Raw genomic sequence first — 19,907 nt, 5'->3', positions numbered from 1 at the left:
CTCCGGTGGCATGTGCCCCTTTTCCACTGGGCCCTCAAATGTGCTGTTGTGACCTGTCAACAATTGTGCTGTTGTGATACCTCTTGCTGGGGAATACAGTTCCAATAATATTGATTTACAGAAATACTGCCAAGGAGTCTGCAGCACTTGACAAGCTGTTTCCAGAGCAAGTGAATGGGACTTCATTATAAACACAGCTTACAGAATAAAGAAACCTTTACACTTTCCCTTCTTCCCATTCATAGTTAGTTAGTTAATTAGTTTCATGTTCCATTGATAATTTTGCGAGATAGATTGTAGTGATGTGGAATGAGTCATTTTACATTCACAGCACAAATTAATTTCCACATATGGTTACAACATTTTGAACATTTATAAGTTTTATATATATATATATATATATATATATATATATATATATATATATATATATATATATATATATATATATTACAAAAGAAAAAAAAAAGATAACAGAAGTGAAAAATGGCTCTGAGCACTATGGGACTTAACATCTGAGGTCATCAGTCCCCTAGAACTTAGAACTACTTAAACCTAACTAACCTAAGGACATCACACACACCCATGCCCGAGGCAGGATTCGAACCTGTGATCGTAGCGGTCACACGGTTCCAGACTGAAGCGCTTAGAACCGCACGGCCACACTGGCCGGTTAACAAAAGTGAGTTAGTAATTCCAACCCACCACCTTTTTACACACCACAGTAATAGAAATTCTTCTACAGAATAGGAGTAGTTATCAAGGAGAAACTTTCTCAGTTTGTTTTCAAATTTTTTATTTTTATTTTATTTTTTGCTGTGTGTCAGACTTTTGTTATCACTGGGTGAGTGATAAAAATTTTTGTTGCAGCACTGCGCACCCCTTTTCGTGCTAAAGACAACTTTAATGTGGTGTAATGAATGTCTTTTCTTTCTAGTATTATAATTATGTACATCGTTGTTCCTTTTGAGCTGTAGTGGATTATTTACAACAAACTTCATGAGAAAATAAACATACTGTGAAGCGGGAGTCACAATCCTTAACTCCTTAAACTGATGTATACAAGATTATTGTGCTTGAGCACCACACATTATCCTTACAGCACATTTTGGTCAATGAAGACTTTCTTTCTTAAAGACGAGTTACCCCAGAACATTATGTCACATGATGTTATTGAAGGAAAGTTGCAAAAAATGTCAACTTCCTGATTGTCTCTGCGCAAGATTTGCAATGATTCTACATGCAAATGTGTCTGAACTAAGTTGTTTTAGGAGTTCCAAAATGTGATTTTTCCAATTTAAATTCTCATCAATATGGACACCTAAGAATTTTGGAGTTCCCACCATACCTATTATTTTCTTGTCATGTGTTACATTTTCATTGGTGCAGTTCCCCCTAAATGTACAGAACTGAATATATTGTGTTTTTTCTTTTTCTTTCTGTCGTCTTTTATTAAATTGATAGTGAGACCATTCACAGAAAACCAGTCAGTGATACTTTCAAGAACTCTGTTTACCATTTCTCCTATTTCTGAATGTATGCTTGAATTGATTATAATACTAGTGTCATCTGCACAAACAACTAATTCTGCTTGTTGTACATTAGACAGAAGACCGTTTACATATATGAGGAACAACAGTGGACCTAAGATTGAGCCAAGGTTGGGGAATCCCATACGTCATTTCTCCCCAGTCAGAATTATGTACTCAGACTATACAGGGTGTTAAAAAGATGTATGGCAAAACTTTCAGGAAACATTCCTCACACACAAAGAAAGAAAATATGTTATGTGGACATGTGTCCAGAAACGCTTACTTTCCATGTTAGAGTTCATTTTATTACTTCTCTTCAAATCACATTAATCATGGAATGGAAACACACAGCAACAGAACATACCAGAGTGAATTCAAACACTTTGTTACAGGAAATGTTCAAAATGTCCTCAGTTAGCGAGGATACGTGCATCCACCCTCCGTCGCATGGAATCCCTGATGCGCTGATGCAGCTCTGGAGAATGGTGTATTGTATCACAGCCGTCCACAATACGAGCACGAAGAGTCTCTACATTTGGTACCGGGGTTGCGTAGACAAGAGCTTTCAAATGCCCCCATAAATGAAAGTCAAGAGGGTTGAGGTCAGGAGAGCGTGGAGGCCATGGAATTGGTCCGCCTCTACCAATCCATCGGTCACCAAATCTGTCGTTGAGAAGCGTACGAACACTTCGACTGAAATGTGCAGGAGCTCCATCGTGCATGAACCACATGTGTCGTACTTGTAAAGGCACATGTTCTAGCAGCACAGGTAGAGTATCCCGTATGAAATCATGATAACATGCTCCATTGAGCGTAGGTGGAAGAACACGGGGCCCAATCGAGACATCACCAACAATGCCTGCCCAAACGTTCACATAAAATCTGTGTTGATGACGTGATTGCACAATTGCGTGCGGATTCTCGTCAGCCCACACATGTTGATTGTGAAAATTTACAATTTGATCACGTTGGAATGAAGCCTTATCCATAAAGAGAACATTTGCACTGAAATGAGGATTGACATATTGTTGGATGAACCATTCGCAGAAGTGTACCCATAGAGGCCAATCAGCTGCTGATAGTCCCTGCACACGCTGTACATGGTACGGAAACAACTGGTTCTCCCGTAGCACTCTCCGTACAGTGACGTGGTCAACGTTACCTTGTACAGCAGTAACTTCTCTGACGCTGACATTAGGGTTATTGTCAACTGCATGAAGAACTGCCTCGTCCATTGCAGGTGTCCTCGTCATTCTAGGTCTTCCCCCGTCGCGAGTCATAGGCTGGAATGTTCCGTGCTCCCTAAGATGCCGATTTATTGCTTCGAACGTCTTCCTGTCGGGACACCTTCGTTCTGGAAATCTGTCTCGATACAAACATACCGCGTCACGGCTATTGCCCCGTGCTAATCAATACATCAAATGGGCATCTGCCAACTCCGCATTTGTAAACATTGCACTGACTGCAAAACCACGTTCGTGATGAAAACTAACCTGTTGATGCTACATACTGATGTCCTTGATGCTAGTACTGTAGAGCAATGAGTCTCATGTCAACACAAGCACCGAAGTCAACATTACCTTCCTTCAATTGGGCCAACTGGCGGTGAATCGAGGAAGTACAGTACATACTGAGCTCTAACATGGAAATTAAGCGTTTCCGGACACTTGTCCACATAACATCTTTATTTGTGTGTGAGGAATGTTTCCTGAAAGTTTGGCTGTACCTCTTTGTAACACCCTGTATAACCAAGTACAACTTCCTGCACTCCCTTGATTAGATATGACATCCACTGGTTGGCTGTACCATAAACCCATAAAGCTTCAATTTATCTAGGAGAATGCTGTGATTCACACAGTCAAATGCCTTAAATAGTTCACAAAAAATACCAAATTTAATGCTTGTAAAATTTGGTGAGCGAACATGTACATGGCATTCTCAGTAGAGCTACCCTTCTGAAATCCAAACTGTGATTTTCTAAAGATATTATTGTTGCTAAGGTGAGATATTGTTCAAGAATACATCACCTTCTCAAAAATTTTGGAAAATGATATCAGGAGTGAAACAGGTCAGTGGTTATTGACATCCCTCTTATCACCTTTATTAAAGTGGGGGTTGTTGTTGTTGTTTTCAGTACTGAGACTGGTTTGATGCAGCTCTCCATGCTACTCTATCCTGTGCAAGCTGCTTCATCTCCCAGTACCCACTGCAACCTACATCCTTCTGAATCTGCTCAGTGTATTCATCTCTCAGGTCTCCCTCTATGATTTTTACCCTCCACACAGCCCTCCAATACTAAGTTGGTGAGCGGAGCTTAACAGCAGCATATTCCAATCTCTCTGGAAAAGTGCTTTGAGTTAGTGATGCATTACATATTTCAGATAAGACTGGGCTTACTCTGTGCAAACAAATGTTTAGTACATTATTGGAAACAACATTAAAACCATATGAGCTTTTATTTTTGAGTCATTCAATAATTTTTTAATTTCAGAAAGATAAGCTGGTGACACATTCATATCACTGAATTTTATGAAAGTTGCATCTTCAACATACTGCCATGATTTTTTTCTTGAACTGTTTGTCCTCATGCTTTCTATTTTTAACTGTGAATAGGCCATCTGAGGATCACGTTCAAATTTCAATTCTTCATTATTTGTTCTTTTCTTTTCTTCCAGTATGCTTTCATCTGTTCACTGTGTTTCTTCTTTCTGTCTTCAGATCATTCCGAACCAGTCTTTCTAGCTACCCTGCCTTGGAGTCCTTCCATTTTCAATACTTTTTCCTGGAAGGCTTCTCTGTTGTTTATATCTTCTGGTTTTGTGTCATTTCTTTCTAAATCCTTTTTTACTTCATTGGTCTAGCTTCTTGTGGACTTCTTACCTCACAAATATTTGAAAATAATATTAGTTACCTACTGTCTTGCATTTGAAATAAATGTCCAAAAAACATGAATTTTCTTTTTCTCATTACATTTGAAATATTTTGCTATATTTGAGCATTACTCCACAACTTCCAGCTTCCTGCTGTGTTGTATCCTAATGTTTTCCTTATAATACACCTTTCTAGTACTGCTAATTCATCTAAATTATAGTTTAATGCCAGGCATTGACTTGCATATAGGCATTCTGGCTGGCTCCACTACTGTGTTGTAATGTTTTATTTTTGCATTTCTGGATAGGCACTTTTTATTGTAGAGGTCCTTGGTGATACCATATACTTTCTCCATTTTATGCTCTCTTTCCCCTATTGCAGATTTTTCCAGAGCATTTTTTGGATTATCTCCCCTAGATATTTGAATTTTTTTACCCTTTCTATTTGTCCTTAACGTGTGTTAAAAATTTTGTTTTTTTTCTGCAGGAATTCTTAAGCCACTTCTGCTTGCTATTTCTTCCAGGAGATTTATGTGGTATAGCAGACGCCACATCTTTGGAAAGTATGGCAGAATCATCTGCAAATGCAAGACAGTTGATTTCGATCTTTTTACTCTCTCTTCCTAATCTTATAGGCAAAATGTTGGGCTCAATAACTTTTTGTTCCAATACACTATTAAAAAGAATTGTATATGGGGCATCACCTTGTCATACACCTGTTTTTATTTTAAAAGACTGAAATTTCTTCCATAAATTTTACTTTACAGATTGTACCTGTACGTGCAGATTAGGTTTGCCAGTTTAGACTTTACACAAAATTCTCAAATTATTTTATCTATAGTTTCTCTGTCAACAGAATCAAAAGCCTTTTTGAAATCCACAAGTATAACTACAATGCCCTTTTAATTAAGTAATCTGTGGCAAATTACTGCCTTGAGATTAAATATTTGTTCCGAGTATGACCTTCCATTCCTAAATCCACCTTGATATTCACTTAAATGACTGTCTTGTGTTGTTTCTATTCTTCTTAATAAAATCCTGGAAAATGCTTTATACACTATTGGCAGTAAAGAGATTCCTCTGTAGTTATTTACATCCTGTTTATTACCTTTTTTATGGAGTGGGTGTATCAAGGTAACTTTCCATTCCTCTTGAGACTTTCTCTGTTTTTCACATTTCTTCAAAGAGTAAACTTAACTCATTTGCTATATTGGACAAGGCCCAGTTCAAAAGTTCAACTGTAATAAAATCTTCTCCAGTAGCATTGTTGTTGTGAGGGTTTTAATTACTTCTTTAATTTCTTCTATAGTTGGTGGTAAATCTTCCCCCATATGATTATTAAATGCGTCTGCTGCCAGTGACTCATCATTTATGGCCCTTCCATTCCATTCAATAGGGATGTTATCCTGTTCTGTGCCTCGTTGTCCTGTCTCTTGCTTCGCTACATTCCTTATAGCCTTAAGACTCTTGTCAGAATAACTGATTTCTGACATTATGTGCAAGTTCCTTGACTTTTTTATAACATTTTTTAGTAATTTTGAGTTGTCTTTGTAGTGTGCAACTACCGCTGGATCCCTACTTGTTTTTGCTAAAAGATACACTTCCCTTTTCCTTTCACAAGATTAATTAAACCCTCTAGTGATCCATGGTTTTAACATGATTTTTTACTGTCCTTTCTGACTAGCTTATGCAGAAAACTATTTTCAAATAATGATATGAATTTATCCTGAAATAGATTAAATTTTAGCACTTGGTTCATTACAAATTTCATCCCAGAACATCTGCAAATTATTCTTAAAAGCATTTGTCCTGGAGTCATTAATTATTCTAATTGATTTACACTTAGGAGTATCCATAGTGTACGACGCTATGTTATTTATCCTAACTGTCTTTATCCACCCGTGTTGGAAAGTTAATTCCCAAGATCAAACTGTAGGATCGAAAGTAAGGTTTCCGTATCACTTTTTTCCATCAGAATCCTTTACAAAATCAACACTGAAGTCACCACAGACTACTAACTGCTTGCTGCTGTCTGACAGATAATATAGTAAGGACTCCAGATTTGTCATAAACAGTTCAAAATTTCCCAGTGGGGATCTATATACAGTTACAATTAAAAATGAATTATTTACAAATGCACATTTCTATGTACTGATCACTACAAAATCTACTTGTCTCAATGTTTTTGAACTTGACTCCTCCTTTTCTGCATGAGTAAGCTGCTATAGTGTAATCTTTCATGTGTAACTTATCCAACCCTGTGATTATGTAGTGCTCAGGTTGTCTGCCTTTTCAGAGTTCTCTAAATAGTCTTTCACATCTTTCAAAACATGGTGCTTGAATCATCATTCTAATCTAAAAAAAGGTTCCTCTCAAACACCAGCAACCTTGAGGACAGTCCCAGAAGAGAAGATATCTTGTCTTCACAGCAAAAATGTCACTCCAAACAGAGAAGAAAATTATGGTGTCACCGCTAGACACCACACTTGCTAGGTGGTAGCTTTAAATCGGCCGCGGTCCATTAGTACATGTCGGACCCGCGTGTCGCCACTGTGTGATCGTAGACCGAGCGCCACCACACGGCAGGTCTAGAGAGACGGACTAGCACTCGCCCAGTTGTACGGACGACATTGCTAGCGACTACACGTACGAAGCCTTTCTCTCAATTGCCGAGAGACAGTTAGAATAGCCTTCAGCTAAGTCCATGGCTACGACCTAGCAAGGCGCAGTTAACCATATCTGGAGAGAGTCTCACTTGTATTATCAAGAGCAATGTACAACAAGAAATTAAAGTTAAGTATACGAGAAGCTCCGTTCTTTTCTTTATAGCTTTCATCACGTATCCTGTTTCAGACTTCGCGCCAGTCGGCGTGTGTGTACGTGTGCCCTTTCGGCTACCCGTCACTGTGGACTGGCTGCCTTGTCAGTCCACTACAAAAATACATATAGGAGCACAGGGAATGGAAACCTGTCATCAAGAAACTAAGTTTCAGTCTGACAGGAAAGAAACAGATGAAGAATTGTCACCGATTTGGACAACCTACAAAAGAATGCTATTCATCACTCTGTGTCAAAATTTGAAGATTGTAGCTTCTTGGTAGTGAGAAGAATTAGAAGTCAAGCAATTATCTCCTCTCAACAGATAATTCTGTTGCTGACATCTGTATCTGAGATGTGAAGCAAGTCTACAGGTCTCCAACAGTTAACAATGGTGTGTGTGTGTGTGTGTGTGTGTGTGTGTGACATTTCCTCTGCACAACATAGCTAACAGTGGACTCAGGAGTATGTAGTATGTGTTAAAACTGACAGAATTCTCAAATTTGTGTACACTTACATGGAGACTGCACAACAATTAGATATTTGTAATTGTTTACATTTATAGTATGTGAAATAAAGAACTCAAATATCAACCAGCAAAAGCAATTCGATGTAACTCTAAAAAATTCTCAAGAAAATCAGCCTTGAAATTTTCCAAGCATCTTTATTTAATCCGTAATTCGTGGCTTAACTTGCAGATGAGCCACATTGCTCTGTGGTATAATGTTCACCCGTGACATGACGGCCAGGGTTTGATTCCCAGCTGCTGCAAATTTTCAAACACTGGTGCACGTTCTATGAGCATTTCTGTGAAATATTAAATACATAATGATGAAAAAAATTAATCTGTAATTTTTTGTTAACAATTTTTTTAATAATAGAGTGATAATTAAGAATTTATATTTTGTGTGCAACATATATTTAGAAATGACAAGCTGTTGATTATTTTAATAAAAAATTGACAATTAGATTGTGTTAATTAGCATACATTGGATGAAGTTTATATTTAAATGATGTAGGTATTAGATCTGAGCAGGGAAAAAGACCGAAACGAAATCTGAACCAGAACCTACAAATACTGTGCACCACCAATTTTCTTTTTTTCCCCCATCTTTACAGATTTTACACTTCATGGAAATGCTCACAGAACACACAAAATTGTTAAAAAAACTTGCAACAGTTGGGAATAGAACCTGAGCCACCCAGATTGTAGGCAAGCTTTGTACTACAGAGCCATGTTACCCATAAACAGAATCTACCATGAATTACTGAATTTCAAAGTCGATTTTCTCTAGAAATGTTGAGAGTTGCATCAAACTGCTTTGGTTGGTTAGTTTCTTAGTTATGAACTTCATGTACCATAAATTTAAAAAAAAATTAAAAAATCCGATTGTTGTAAGGTCTCCTTGCTAGTACTGTGACCCCATCTGTACTCGCTCAGGTCTCTTGCTACTCAGTCTACTCAAAAACAAGTAGGTAGAGGTACCATATTTTGCTCGCATTTATTTAACCCTGCTGTCACCCAGATAGCATTCAGTCTGGCTGTATAGTGCACATCCGAAACTTAGTTGCTGTCTATGAGTTACAATGAGAGTCAAGTTCTTCATTACATGTTGAAACAGCATCATCCATTTGAAAACAATCTGTACACCTACAAATAAAACATTCCTGTTGCTGTCATGTGCGAAGTACTAGAATCTACAATATTATTTTCTCAGTTAACAAAGAAGCAGTAATGGAGTGATTGGAAAAATTCTCCATGTAATGGCAAACAACACATGTATAATTATTCATATTAGTTCAGCTGAGGGAGTGTTTAGAACAATATAAAATACTTACCTTGCCATTTTTCTGTCTTGAGACATAACTGTGCACATCACCGCATCATCTGAAATCGGTAAAGGAACAATTATGAGTTGAGGATTACATATTGCAGTAATACTACAAACCACAGGTAGCTTTACAGTTTCACACAACAGAAAACGAGCTGCCACCTGACTGGTAAACAGTAACTTAGTTCCACAAGGGCCCACTTCTAGGCCTATTACACATTAATGATTTGCTTCAAAATAGCAGACCACTAAGGCTAACATTCAGTTCCATCAGTGATGGATTTCTGGCACATGGCAAGCTCTTGTACAATATACACATTCACCACCTTTTACAGCCACTGAATGCAGTTACTGCAAGTAGCAATTAATACAACACAACTAACAATATAACTACCTATCGGCACTACATAACCACTGCGATGACTATGACATGATACAATCACATATATTTTTAACTATCAAAGTACCCCTCGAGGGAATATGGGGGATTTTGGCAGGAATATTCTTGTAATTAATTCCTTGGAACACAGTAAAAACTTGAAAATACTAGACCAAAGTGCAAAAAAATACATCAATAAAATAAGTACAGAATTCAGCACAATTATTACCATCCCTCACATATTAGCTGTACTAGGTACGTTCCTACTCTATGACAACTCAAACTGATCATTCGAATGATGCAGTAGTCTTCCAAAATCCTTCCTCTCCTAGAGTACTTATGACAGCTCTCTCTATCTCTGTCCTACTGACACAGTGGTGCAACTGTTTTCACTATGTCCCTCAAATCTACACTACTTAGGAAACTTAAGAACCTCACCTGTGTCCTGTTCATTCTGCCTTTATAATTTTGAAGGGGAGTCTCAACATCCTCAGCCAAGTGGAAGAGATGGTTTTGCCATAACATTGAAATCTGACTTGTATTTCTTTCCTCACCTCTACCAAAGCTGCCTTCAATTTTCCAATTAATTTATTATAATTTGTTAAGGGGACCACACCGTGGTTCAGGCCGAAAAAAATCAATTTTTGGTTTTCATCATATTTCGATAGATTAAGGTTTTATTTAAGTATTCTGAAAAGGATTTTGCTGAAATTTTTTTTTCGATCCTTTAAAGAACATTTTCCTACCATGTGTGTTTATGTGCTACACCCACTTTTCTGTCACCCACTTTTCTGCATATATTTTAGATCTTTATATCCCCAACATCGCATGTTAGGGTTTTTTTTTTTTTTTTTACTCCCAAGTGTGTTGGCTATCCTTGGAGTGCAACGGTCGGTATGCTTTTGTTTCTGCTGTTTTTAAACAACACACTTTCAAACACGCGGTTAGTTTTGTTCAAGTGTGATTGCAAGTAGTTGTTATAGAAAACTTGCAGGCATACTATGGGCAGGCACTAGGAGCAATAAAGAAAATCTGGAGGCAATGCAGAGAGATGTTTGGGCCAAATTCTTCCATAAGTCCTCTACTGATGATAAGCCATGTCATAGATTGTGTCCATCAGGAGAAAATTCGTAGTGCAAATACAATAGGGCTCAGGCAAGTGGAGAATCTTATTCTCATAAGCATTCTCTTCCTGCTGCTGTTATTACAGCAATTAAACCTATTTTCAGAGACTTGGCTCATCCGACCTTCTAAAGAAATGTCTGCATGGGCAGACACAGAACCCAAATGAATGTTTCAACAGCATAATTTGGAACCACCTTCCTAAAACTGTATTTGTAGGCATGCATACAATGAAACTAGGAGTTCATGATGCTGTTATTACATTCAATTGTGGTAATATTGGAAAGCGTTGGGTACTGAAAAAGCTGCGAATTAATCCTGGTGAAAATATGATCACTGGGCTGCAAGACTGTGATAAAATGAGGATAGCCGATGCAGACAGGTCTGCATCTATTGCGGTCAAGAAAGCAAGACAAACACCCAGGAAGGTAAAAAAGAAGCTGGAAGACCTGCTAGAGGCCAAAGAAGGGCCATCATATGCAGCAGGACAGTTTTAATTAACTGTAAGTAACAAATTTCAAAAGAAAAGTCAATTTCCTTCAAACTAAAATTTTCAGTACATCTACATCTATACTCCGCAAGCCACCAAACGGTGTGTGGCGGAGGGCACTTTACGTGCCACTGTCATTATCCCCCTTTTCTGTTCCAGTCGTGTATGGTTCGCGGGAAGAACGACTGTCTGAAAGCCTCCGTGCGCTCGAATCTCTCCAATTTTACATTCGTGATCTCCTCGGAAGGTATAAGTAGGGGGAAGCAATATATTCGATACCTCATCCAGAAATGCACCCTCTCGAAACCTGGCGAGCAAGCTACACCGCGATGCAGAGCGCCTCTCTTGCAGAGTCTGCCACTTGAGTTTGCTAAACACCTCCGTAACGCTATCACAGTTACCAAATAACCCTGTGACGAAATGCGCCGCTCTTCTTTGGATCTTCTCTGTCTCCTCCGTCAACCCGATCTGCTACGGATCCTACACTGATGAGCAATACTCAAGTATAGGTCGAATGAGTGTTTTGTAAGCCACCTTCTTTGTTGATGGACTACATTTTCTAAGGACACTCTCAATGAATCTCAACCTGGTACCTGCCTTACCAACAATTAATTTTATATGATCATTCCACTTCAAATCGTTCCGCACGCATACTCCCAGATATTTTACAGAAGTAACTGCTACCAGTGTTTGTTCCGCTATCATATAATCATACAATAAAGGATCCTTCTTTCTATGTATTCGCAATACATTACATTTGTCTATGTTAAGGGTCAGTTGCCACTCCCTGCAGCAAGTGCCTATCCGCTGCAGATCTTCCTGCATTTCGCTGCAATTTTCTAATGCTGCAACTTCTCTGTATACTACAGCATCATCCGCGAAAAGCCGCATGGAACTTCCGACACTATCTACATATGTCCCACTATATCAGAAACTATCATAGATAAATGAATGAAATTTTCAGAGATTTTGCATAACATAAAAAGCCACCTCTGGTACTACATTCATTAATATTACCCCATTAGGAAGTTCACAAAAAATATTTTCGGCAGAAAAAACTTAATATTTTTTGTTCATAAATTTAAAAAAAGTATTTCTTAAAAACTATGAAATAGATAGAGTAGATTTAAATACAGTTGACTCTATTAGCATCATGTAACATACAGTAAAAATATTAAGGTCCTGCATCAAATAGTATTTTCAGAAATGGGTCAAATACTTGCCTAAATTAACATGGCTTAGATAGGCAGGGTGTGGTCCCCTTAAATTCCACTCTGTGTCTGCTGGGTCCACAAAGTGCAAAATATGGCTACACAAATAAAGATATAAAGTTTGTTACTTGTTCTATTGTTTCATCATTGCTTGAAATTTTCACTCAACAGATTTTCGCTCCAGTTACAGCCACTGTCTTTGTTTCACCATCCACGATTTCCATGTTGTACATTTCAGAATGTTTCAGAGTTTTTATGCCAAGCTGTAGAATCATCTTTACTTTCCACTAATAAGGTTCAGTTAAAACAACTTTGAAGCTGTGGTATCTCAGGTTTTCTCAGTGTGACTGATCCATGACATGTTTCCAGGTGTTACATATAATGAAAAAACTCTTTAACACCTGAATAAAGTAGCTAGGATGGTTGTTGAGATATTGTGCACAAAATGGAAACAACAACTAAGCAGAACACTGGGAACCACGTGATTTACTTTGAAATTTACTTTCAGTTGAGCTGAGTGATAGAGATCAGCCAGTCACAGCCTTTCTCAGTCTCCGTGTAACCACTGTGTTGAGTAGTTACATGTAGAGTCTCACCAGGGGAGACTTGTAATATGGGTTGGAGAGGGAAAAGTGGAACACAGAGTGATTCATACTGATTGCACAGACCATGTACTAGCAAGCAATACTGCCTGCCCCCACCATAGAAATTTGACAATTTAGCAATGTTACACTATTCAAGTCAATAGGTCACCAGCTTATGACAATGTTGACTGGAATACACTGAAATTTTGTAGGTAGTATATGAACAATACACAGGACAAAAGGTTATTTACAACTTGTACAGAAACCAGAATGCAGTTATAAGGGTTGAGGGATACAAAAGAGGACTGGTGATCGAGAAGGGAGTAAGACAGAGTTGTAACCTATCCCAGAGTTATTCAGCCTGTATAGTGAGTAAGCTGATAAAGAAAACTAAGAAGAAATTTAGGAAGGGAAATAAAGTTCAAAGAAATAAAATCTTTGAGGTTTGCCAATGACACCACAATTCTGTCAGAGAGCAGCAGTCTTTGAAGATGAACCAACTGCAGGGAATGTACCCGTAGTTGTATTAAATCTGCTAATGTTTAAGAAATTAGGTCAGGAAATGAAGCAGTAGAAGTAGTAAATGAGTTTTGTTTTTTCGCTGGGGGGGGAGGGGGGGAATAAAATAAAATTAAAAAAAAAAAAGACGACATAAAAAGCAGAGTGGTTATAGCACAAAGTGTTACTGAAAAAGGAGAAATTGGTTAACATCTAATACAATTTTAAATGTTCAGAACTATTTTTTGAAGGTATTCATCTGTAGGAAGTAAAACGTGGATAATAAGCTATTCAGATGTGAAGAGAATATAAGATTTTGAAATGTGGTGCTACAGAAAATCTTGAAAATTAGTTGGGCAAAACAGTTAATTAAAATGAGGAAGCACCGTATCACACTTGGGAAAAAAAATTGTGGCACAATAGGACTAAAAGAAGAGATTCTTTGACAGAAAACATCCTGAGGCATCAAAGAATGGTTGATTTGGCAATGGAGGGAAAAGTGAGAGGTAAAAATTGTGCTGGGAGATCTAGACATGAATGTGGTCAGCTGGTTCAAACAGGTGTCAGCTGCAGTAGCTATGCAGGGGCAAAGATGTTTGCACAGGATAGACTTCCGTGGACACCCAACTCAAACATCTTCAGACTGAACACCACAACACCAAAATAGGTAATCTGAGAGATAATATTTTCAAATTGAAAGAATATTTTCAGTCTGGAAGTGAGCCACTAAGGTTATATGTGGTGCCAATTGGCTCTCACTTGCCACTAATTCACAACCTGTAGATTCTTACATTGACATCACAGCACACTTGCTCCCTTGTGCCATTTGTGGTTCATGAAATCACCTTTTTTAAGCAAATCCAAGTTAGAGGAGTAATCTTTGTAGTGCCAGTACATTTTAACCACTGTTTAAAAAATCATGCAATCCTATGCAGCATACATTTCGAACTGGCTTATGCAAAGTGGAGGCTGTCGTGACAAACCAGAGGTTTTAAAACCCTTTTCACACAGAATATACTGTGAACCACAGACACAGGAAAAAAGGCAGATTCTATATTACTAGAAGTCTGAAAAGCGTTAGACATGCATACTATTTGTCAAAAGTTTTCGCTCGCCAGTCTGATTTATGGTTTTGTGGTTAAAACAGGAATTTTGTTTTTAATATTGTATCATATTCCCATTCTGATAATAAAACAATAAATATGTAAAGACTGAGCACCTCTGTTGCGTATTTGACTGGTTGTTCGCCCACACAGACACTGATGTGTATCCACAACAACACTGATGTGCCTTTACCAAAGATGGTTCCATTCGAGTAGGCCTCATTCCTTCAGCCTGCTGCGTAGCAATCAATTCACATTAGTTTACAGTACAATGTGTGCATCTAGCAGTGTGCTTGTATACCCAAACAGTATCAGAGCGTATTACCTCCTAACAGGAGAAGCACTAGATCTGAACTGAAAAATGTGCATTAGGAAGGCCATTATAGGAAGACAACAGCAACAACAGTTGGCGTAGCCCAATCTACAATGGTGTACACACTGTTGCAGTTCGAGCAAACTGGTGCTGAAGTGAGTGTGTCGCAATCTGGAAGACCTCCGAGTAACATCGTACAGGGAAGATCAGTTCATATGCGTAAAGAGTAAATGTCAAGAGGCCTCGTACTGCACCTGAAATTCACAAGAAGAGCTGGTAGCTCCAATTTCTGTCTCAACAGTGCAATGCTGTCACCATGAACAACATTTAAAGCGGTGTACAGTAACAAAAAAACCTTTATTATGCAAACAGAATAACATGAAAGGATTGCAATGGACACAGCAACATAAAACTTAGAGTATGCAGCAATGGTACAAGGTGTTATTCATGGATGAATCTAAGTCTGAAGTATTTGCAAGGCATGTGGAACGTTTGTTCATTGACTTTGTGGTGAACGCATGAAGAGTAGTGTGTGACGTCAATGGTGAAGCGTGGTGGAGGGTTGGTCATGGTGTGGGGATAATGTGGCTGATAAAGTCCGTAGTCTAATGAGAATTAATGGAACCTTAAAGAAGAAAAGACATCACGGGGCACTGATCAACAATCCAGTTCCACGTAGCAAGAGAGTTATTACTTGTGGGTTATTATGCAGCAGGACAGCAATACCAAACATGCTTCTAAATTGTGCAGAGGGTATGTCAGTAGAAAAGACAAATGTAGGGAACTGAAGAATATGATTTGGTGAAGTCAGTCATCTGACTTGATCCCATTTAACTCTTAAGGGATGAACTTGATGGGGAGATGAGAAAACAGAGGTCATTTTATGTTGAAGGTCTGTGGAATAATTTACAGATGCGTTGGGCTCCAATATCTGCAAAAACACTACAAAATCTTATCTTCAGAATGCCAACAGTTTGTGCAGCTGTTCTGAGGGGAAAGGATGGATGCTTGGAAGTGATTAAAATCTAAACCATTACTTAATGATAGAGAGAGAAAATATTTATTTTGTTGGTCTATTTAGTGCTTATGACAAGTTCGTACATTGAAACAAAGTATATAGCTTTTTTTATGGCGATAGAAAACTTTTGTCTGGTAGTGTACTACACTGTAGAGTGTTAAATGGTCGAGTCATATGGAATAGTTTCTTAAATATGTGGTCTGATAATATGATCTTTGAACAATACAAGCCAATGTGCAGCCCTGGATAGAAAATGTTCATCAGAGACAAAGGTAATGTCAGAAGTGTCCTTGGTAGGTGTTCTCCATGTCCAAATAGATCTAACGGATAGTACAGCCAGCGATCTGACGTTCTTTGATGACACTGGTATGTATGGGAAAAGTGCAGGGCCTTTCAGGATGACTTGGACAAAATTTCTGTTTTATGCAATGAATGGCAGCTTCCCATAAATCTGGTTAGTTGGTTTAATGATTAAAGGGATCAAACTATGAGGTAATCTGTCCCTCCTACCTGGAATGGACAAGTCAACAAAATTACACAGCAAAGAAGGGCCTAATGCATCAAACCCAATAAAAGAAAACTCTACCAAATGTCAAAGCCTAGAGAAAAGAACAAGGAAGAATAAAAGGGCAGAAGGAAGAAAGGTGCCCCGTTCATGGAGCTGCAGATGTCTCCCAAAGGGGACATACCCCATCACTAACTAGAGGTACCCCAACCAACAATACTCAGAAAAGAGTAGTGACATGGACAGGGTGAGAGAAGCATAGGAAAACAGGGGAAACACCAAGTGAAACAGAACATGCAAGAAGGAGGAAGAAGAGCAAAAGAGCCAGTAGGGTGAGGGCTGAGGCACACCACCGAGCCCAGACAGCCACTGCCCAAATGGGGCAAAGGGGGCAACAGGACATCCTGCCACCACCTCAATGGGCCAACAAGGCTGAAGTGCCCTCCCTTAGAGAGTGACAGAAACTTCTTTCAACAACAAACTGTAAAACCAGGTGAACCACTGAGGCATCATCCATCAACACCAGGGATAGCGAGTCAGGAAGATTACGAGCCCACTGCAGGGTGCCTAGATCAGGACAGTCCAGCAAAATGTGGACCATTGTCAAAGGGACAGTATGACAATGGGGCGGATCCTTGTGCTCGAGCAGATGACCATGAGTCAGCCAAGTATGGACAACGTGGAGCTGGCACAGGACGATGGAGTCCTTGTGAGAGGCTACCATGGAAGCTCTCCACAAATTCATGGTCTCCTTTTTCACCCATAATTTGTTCAACAAAGTAAGAGTGTGCCATTCCGTATTCCAGACCCTTGGAACTTGACAGTGTAACAGCAACTGAAGGTCTGATTCCGGAATACTGATACCAAGAGGCAACTTGCTAGTAGCCAATTTGGCAATCCTTTCATTTCCTGGGATCCCAACGAGATCTGGTGTCCAGACAAAGACCACTGGGCATCCACATAGTATAAGGGAAAAAAGGGAACCCTGTATAGTCCTGACCAAGAGATGGTAAAGGCAACATTGGTCAAGACATTGTAAACCACTCAAACAGACATGACAGATGAGGAAGAACTCACAAGTGCAGGAACAGATATGCTCAAGAAGCAACACAAATGGCTACCAGCTACACAGTGAAAACACTGCAGCCATCTGGCAAGGAGGGGAATTTATTACACAGTGCATGAACACAAGCAAAGCCAGTATGGTTGGCAACCACTAAACCAGCAGTATAGACTACTTCTGAACCTCAAAACGTGCTGAGAATGGAGAATTGGTGGCAGAGGGACTCAGGATGAGCCGGGTCTTTCAGAACTTGTGACTGAACTGTGAATGAGAGATTCAACACAGAGTTGTATGTGAACAATTCCAAAGAAGTGGTAGAAGAGAAAGCTGGAGTTCAGAAAAAGTGGACTAGATGCAGATGGTGTTCGTAACCCCAGACCCGAGCTAGCATTGTGAGAGGTGTATCTCCTTATCTGGAAAGAGGAGACGATAGCTAGGTGCTCCGGGGAGCAGTGGACACATATGCATAAGTGATCAACTGTTCGTGGTGCACAACCCACAATGGTTGAACTCCTACCTCCACTAGGAGGCTGGCCACTGCACTAGTCCAAAAGGCACGAGTTGCCAGTCATAACCCACAATGGTGTATCAGGTCCAGCGTCTGTAACATTGAAGGTGGCACCGAGCTGTATACAAGACTCCTGTAACTTGCATGGGACTTGGCCAATGGCATGTAGAGGTGTATCAGAGTAGAACAATCTGCGCCCCAGCTGGTGTTGCTGAGGCTTCGAAGAGCATGGAGGTTCGACCAACATGTCAATGTTTGTTAACGAAGATGGGGAAGCCATGCCAACTGGGCATCAGGGACCAGTCCCAAAAATAATGAGAATTCACCCTTTCAGGGCCTTAGAGGTACAGATCTACATGGGTTTGGACTACAGCACTGACAGGAATGCAACCATAATATTGGCAGCCAAAAAATGGAAGCCATGAGTGAGAGCCCAAGACTGCACACAGTATATTTGACACTGCAGTCTGTGTTCAGCAACACTCATTACAGATGAGCAAAAAGTAAATGCAGACGTGATCAGTATACAAAGAGGGTGACACTGTAGGTTCTGCAGCTGCCACCAGACAATTGATAGCCACAAAACAGAGTAGGACATTCGAAACAGAACCCTGTAGAACTTCATTCTGTTGCAGATGCGAGGTGCTAAGTGAGCTGCCAACCTGTACCTGAAAAATGTGACATGAAAGAATAAAAATCAGGAATGGGCCACAGAGGTTTCACTCATGTACGGGTGGGAAGGATGTGGTGGTGGTGTGTGGTATCATAAGCTTTATGAAGATTGCAGAAGACTGCAACAAGATACTAACACCAGGCAAAACCCATTCAGATAACAGACTCCATGTGGCTAAATTATCTGCAGTAAATGGCCTCAGCAAAAACCACCATGGGTTCAAGCCAAAAGGTCCCAGGTTTCAAAGATACTTTCAACTAACTTGCAGAGGACATTTCTTAAACTGATCAGATGATAGCTGTTCATCTGAAGAGGTAGTTTACCGGATTTAAAAACTGGAATAATACACTTTCTTGCCTCTGGGAAGGTTATTTCCCCTCACTCCAGAGATGGTTAAGAAGGGCAAGTATATGACATCGGATAACCACTGGTAAGTGTTGAAGCACTTGGTTTTGCACCCAACCCGGTCCAGGAGCTACGTTGGGGCAGAGAGCAAGGATGCTGCTGAATTCCCACTTGCTAAATGGGGTGTTATAAGGCTCCAGGTGGGAGGGAATGAAAGATAATGGGAGTCATTTCAGATAGCGTTTAAGAAGACGTAATGCAGACAGACAGTAAATGACACTGAGGCCTGGGTGAACTGCCAAAAAATGCACAACGATTGGGTCTGGGCTGGTGATGATAACATTATTCAGAGAAATTCCCGGCACACCTGTAGCAATATGGCAGCCAAAAATGTGCCTGATCTCTGTCCATACATCAAAGAGCAAGTGCGCGGCCCTATGGCGGCAACATACTGTTCCAACAAATTTATTTGTGGCATTTAAGAAAATAATGAGCCTGAGCATGAAACCATTTAAAGGCTAGGGGTCAGTCGAGAGATGGATGCCATTTCTAGCATTGGAGGGCACGACAGCAGTCTTTAATAACTGCAGTAATTTTGGGGGTTAACCAAGGGACAGTCTTCCGCCGAAGAAGAAGGACTTGAAGCAGCTGCCAAAAGGATGGCGATGGTTATACCCTGTACGGACTCATCAGTGCTGTCGTATGGTGGAGCTGTGGAGATGGCAGCCAAGGAAAAGGCATCCCAATCATAACGTCATGAACTCCCCACTGAATGGAGGGGAGGAATCCAGAGCTACAGATGGAAAGATCAATGGCTGAGAAAGTGCCGCATACCACACTAACGTGTGTGGTGGTTCCAGTGTTGAGGAGATTATGGGCATTAAAATCCCCAAGGAGAAGGAAGGGAGGCAACTGTCGAAGGAGGGCAAGAGGAGCAGGAAGCATAGGAGGCCAATCTGAGGAGACAAAGATTAGATATCATTACTGCAGAGTCTAAATGGATCTGAATGGCCACTGCTTCCAAAGCAGTATGAAGAGGAACCC

The 19,907-nt window shown here is 39.8% G+C and overlaps 1 protein-coding gene across 1 annotated transcript in view; it reads right to left on the bottom strand.

Moving 5' to 3' along the window:
- Positions 1 to 19,907, bottom strand: part of LOC126210593 (uncharacterized) — a 42,782-nt gene that overhangs the window by 10,990 nt on the left and 11,885 nt on the right. Inside the window, exon 2 of the mRNA XM_049939862.1 lies at positions 9,059 to 9,107. Coding sequence (XP_049795819.1) covers positions 9,059 to 9,096 — 38 coding nt within the window. The 5' untranslated portion in view covers positions 9,097 to 9,107. The remainder of the gene's footprint in view (positions 1 to 9,058; positions 9,108 to 19,907) is intronic.

The sequence above is a fragment of the Schistocerca nitens genome, chromosome 10 (genome assembly GCF_023898315.1).
Source record: "Schistocerca nitens isolate TAMUIC-IGC-003100 chromosome 10, iqSchNite1.1, whole genome shotgun sequence".
NCBI classification, from domain to species: domain Eukaryota; kingdom Metazoa; phylum Arthropoda; class Insecta; order Orthoptera; family Acrididae; genus Schistocerca; species Schistocerca nitens.
Note: the sequence above shows the minus strand (reverse complement) of the source record. Positions and strands in the feature narration are given on the sequence as shown.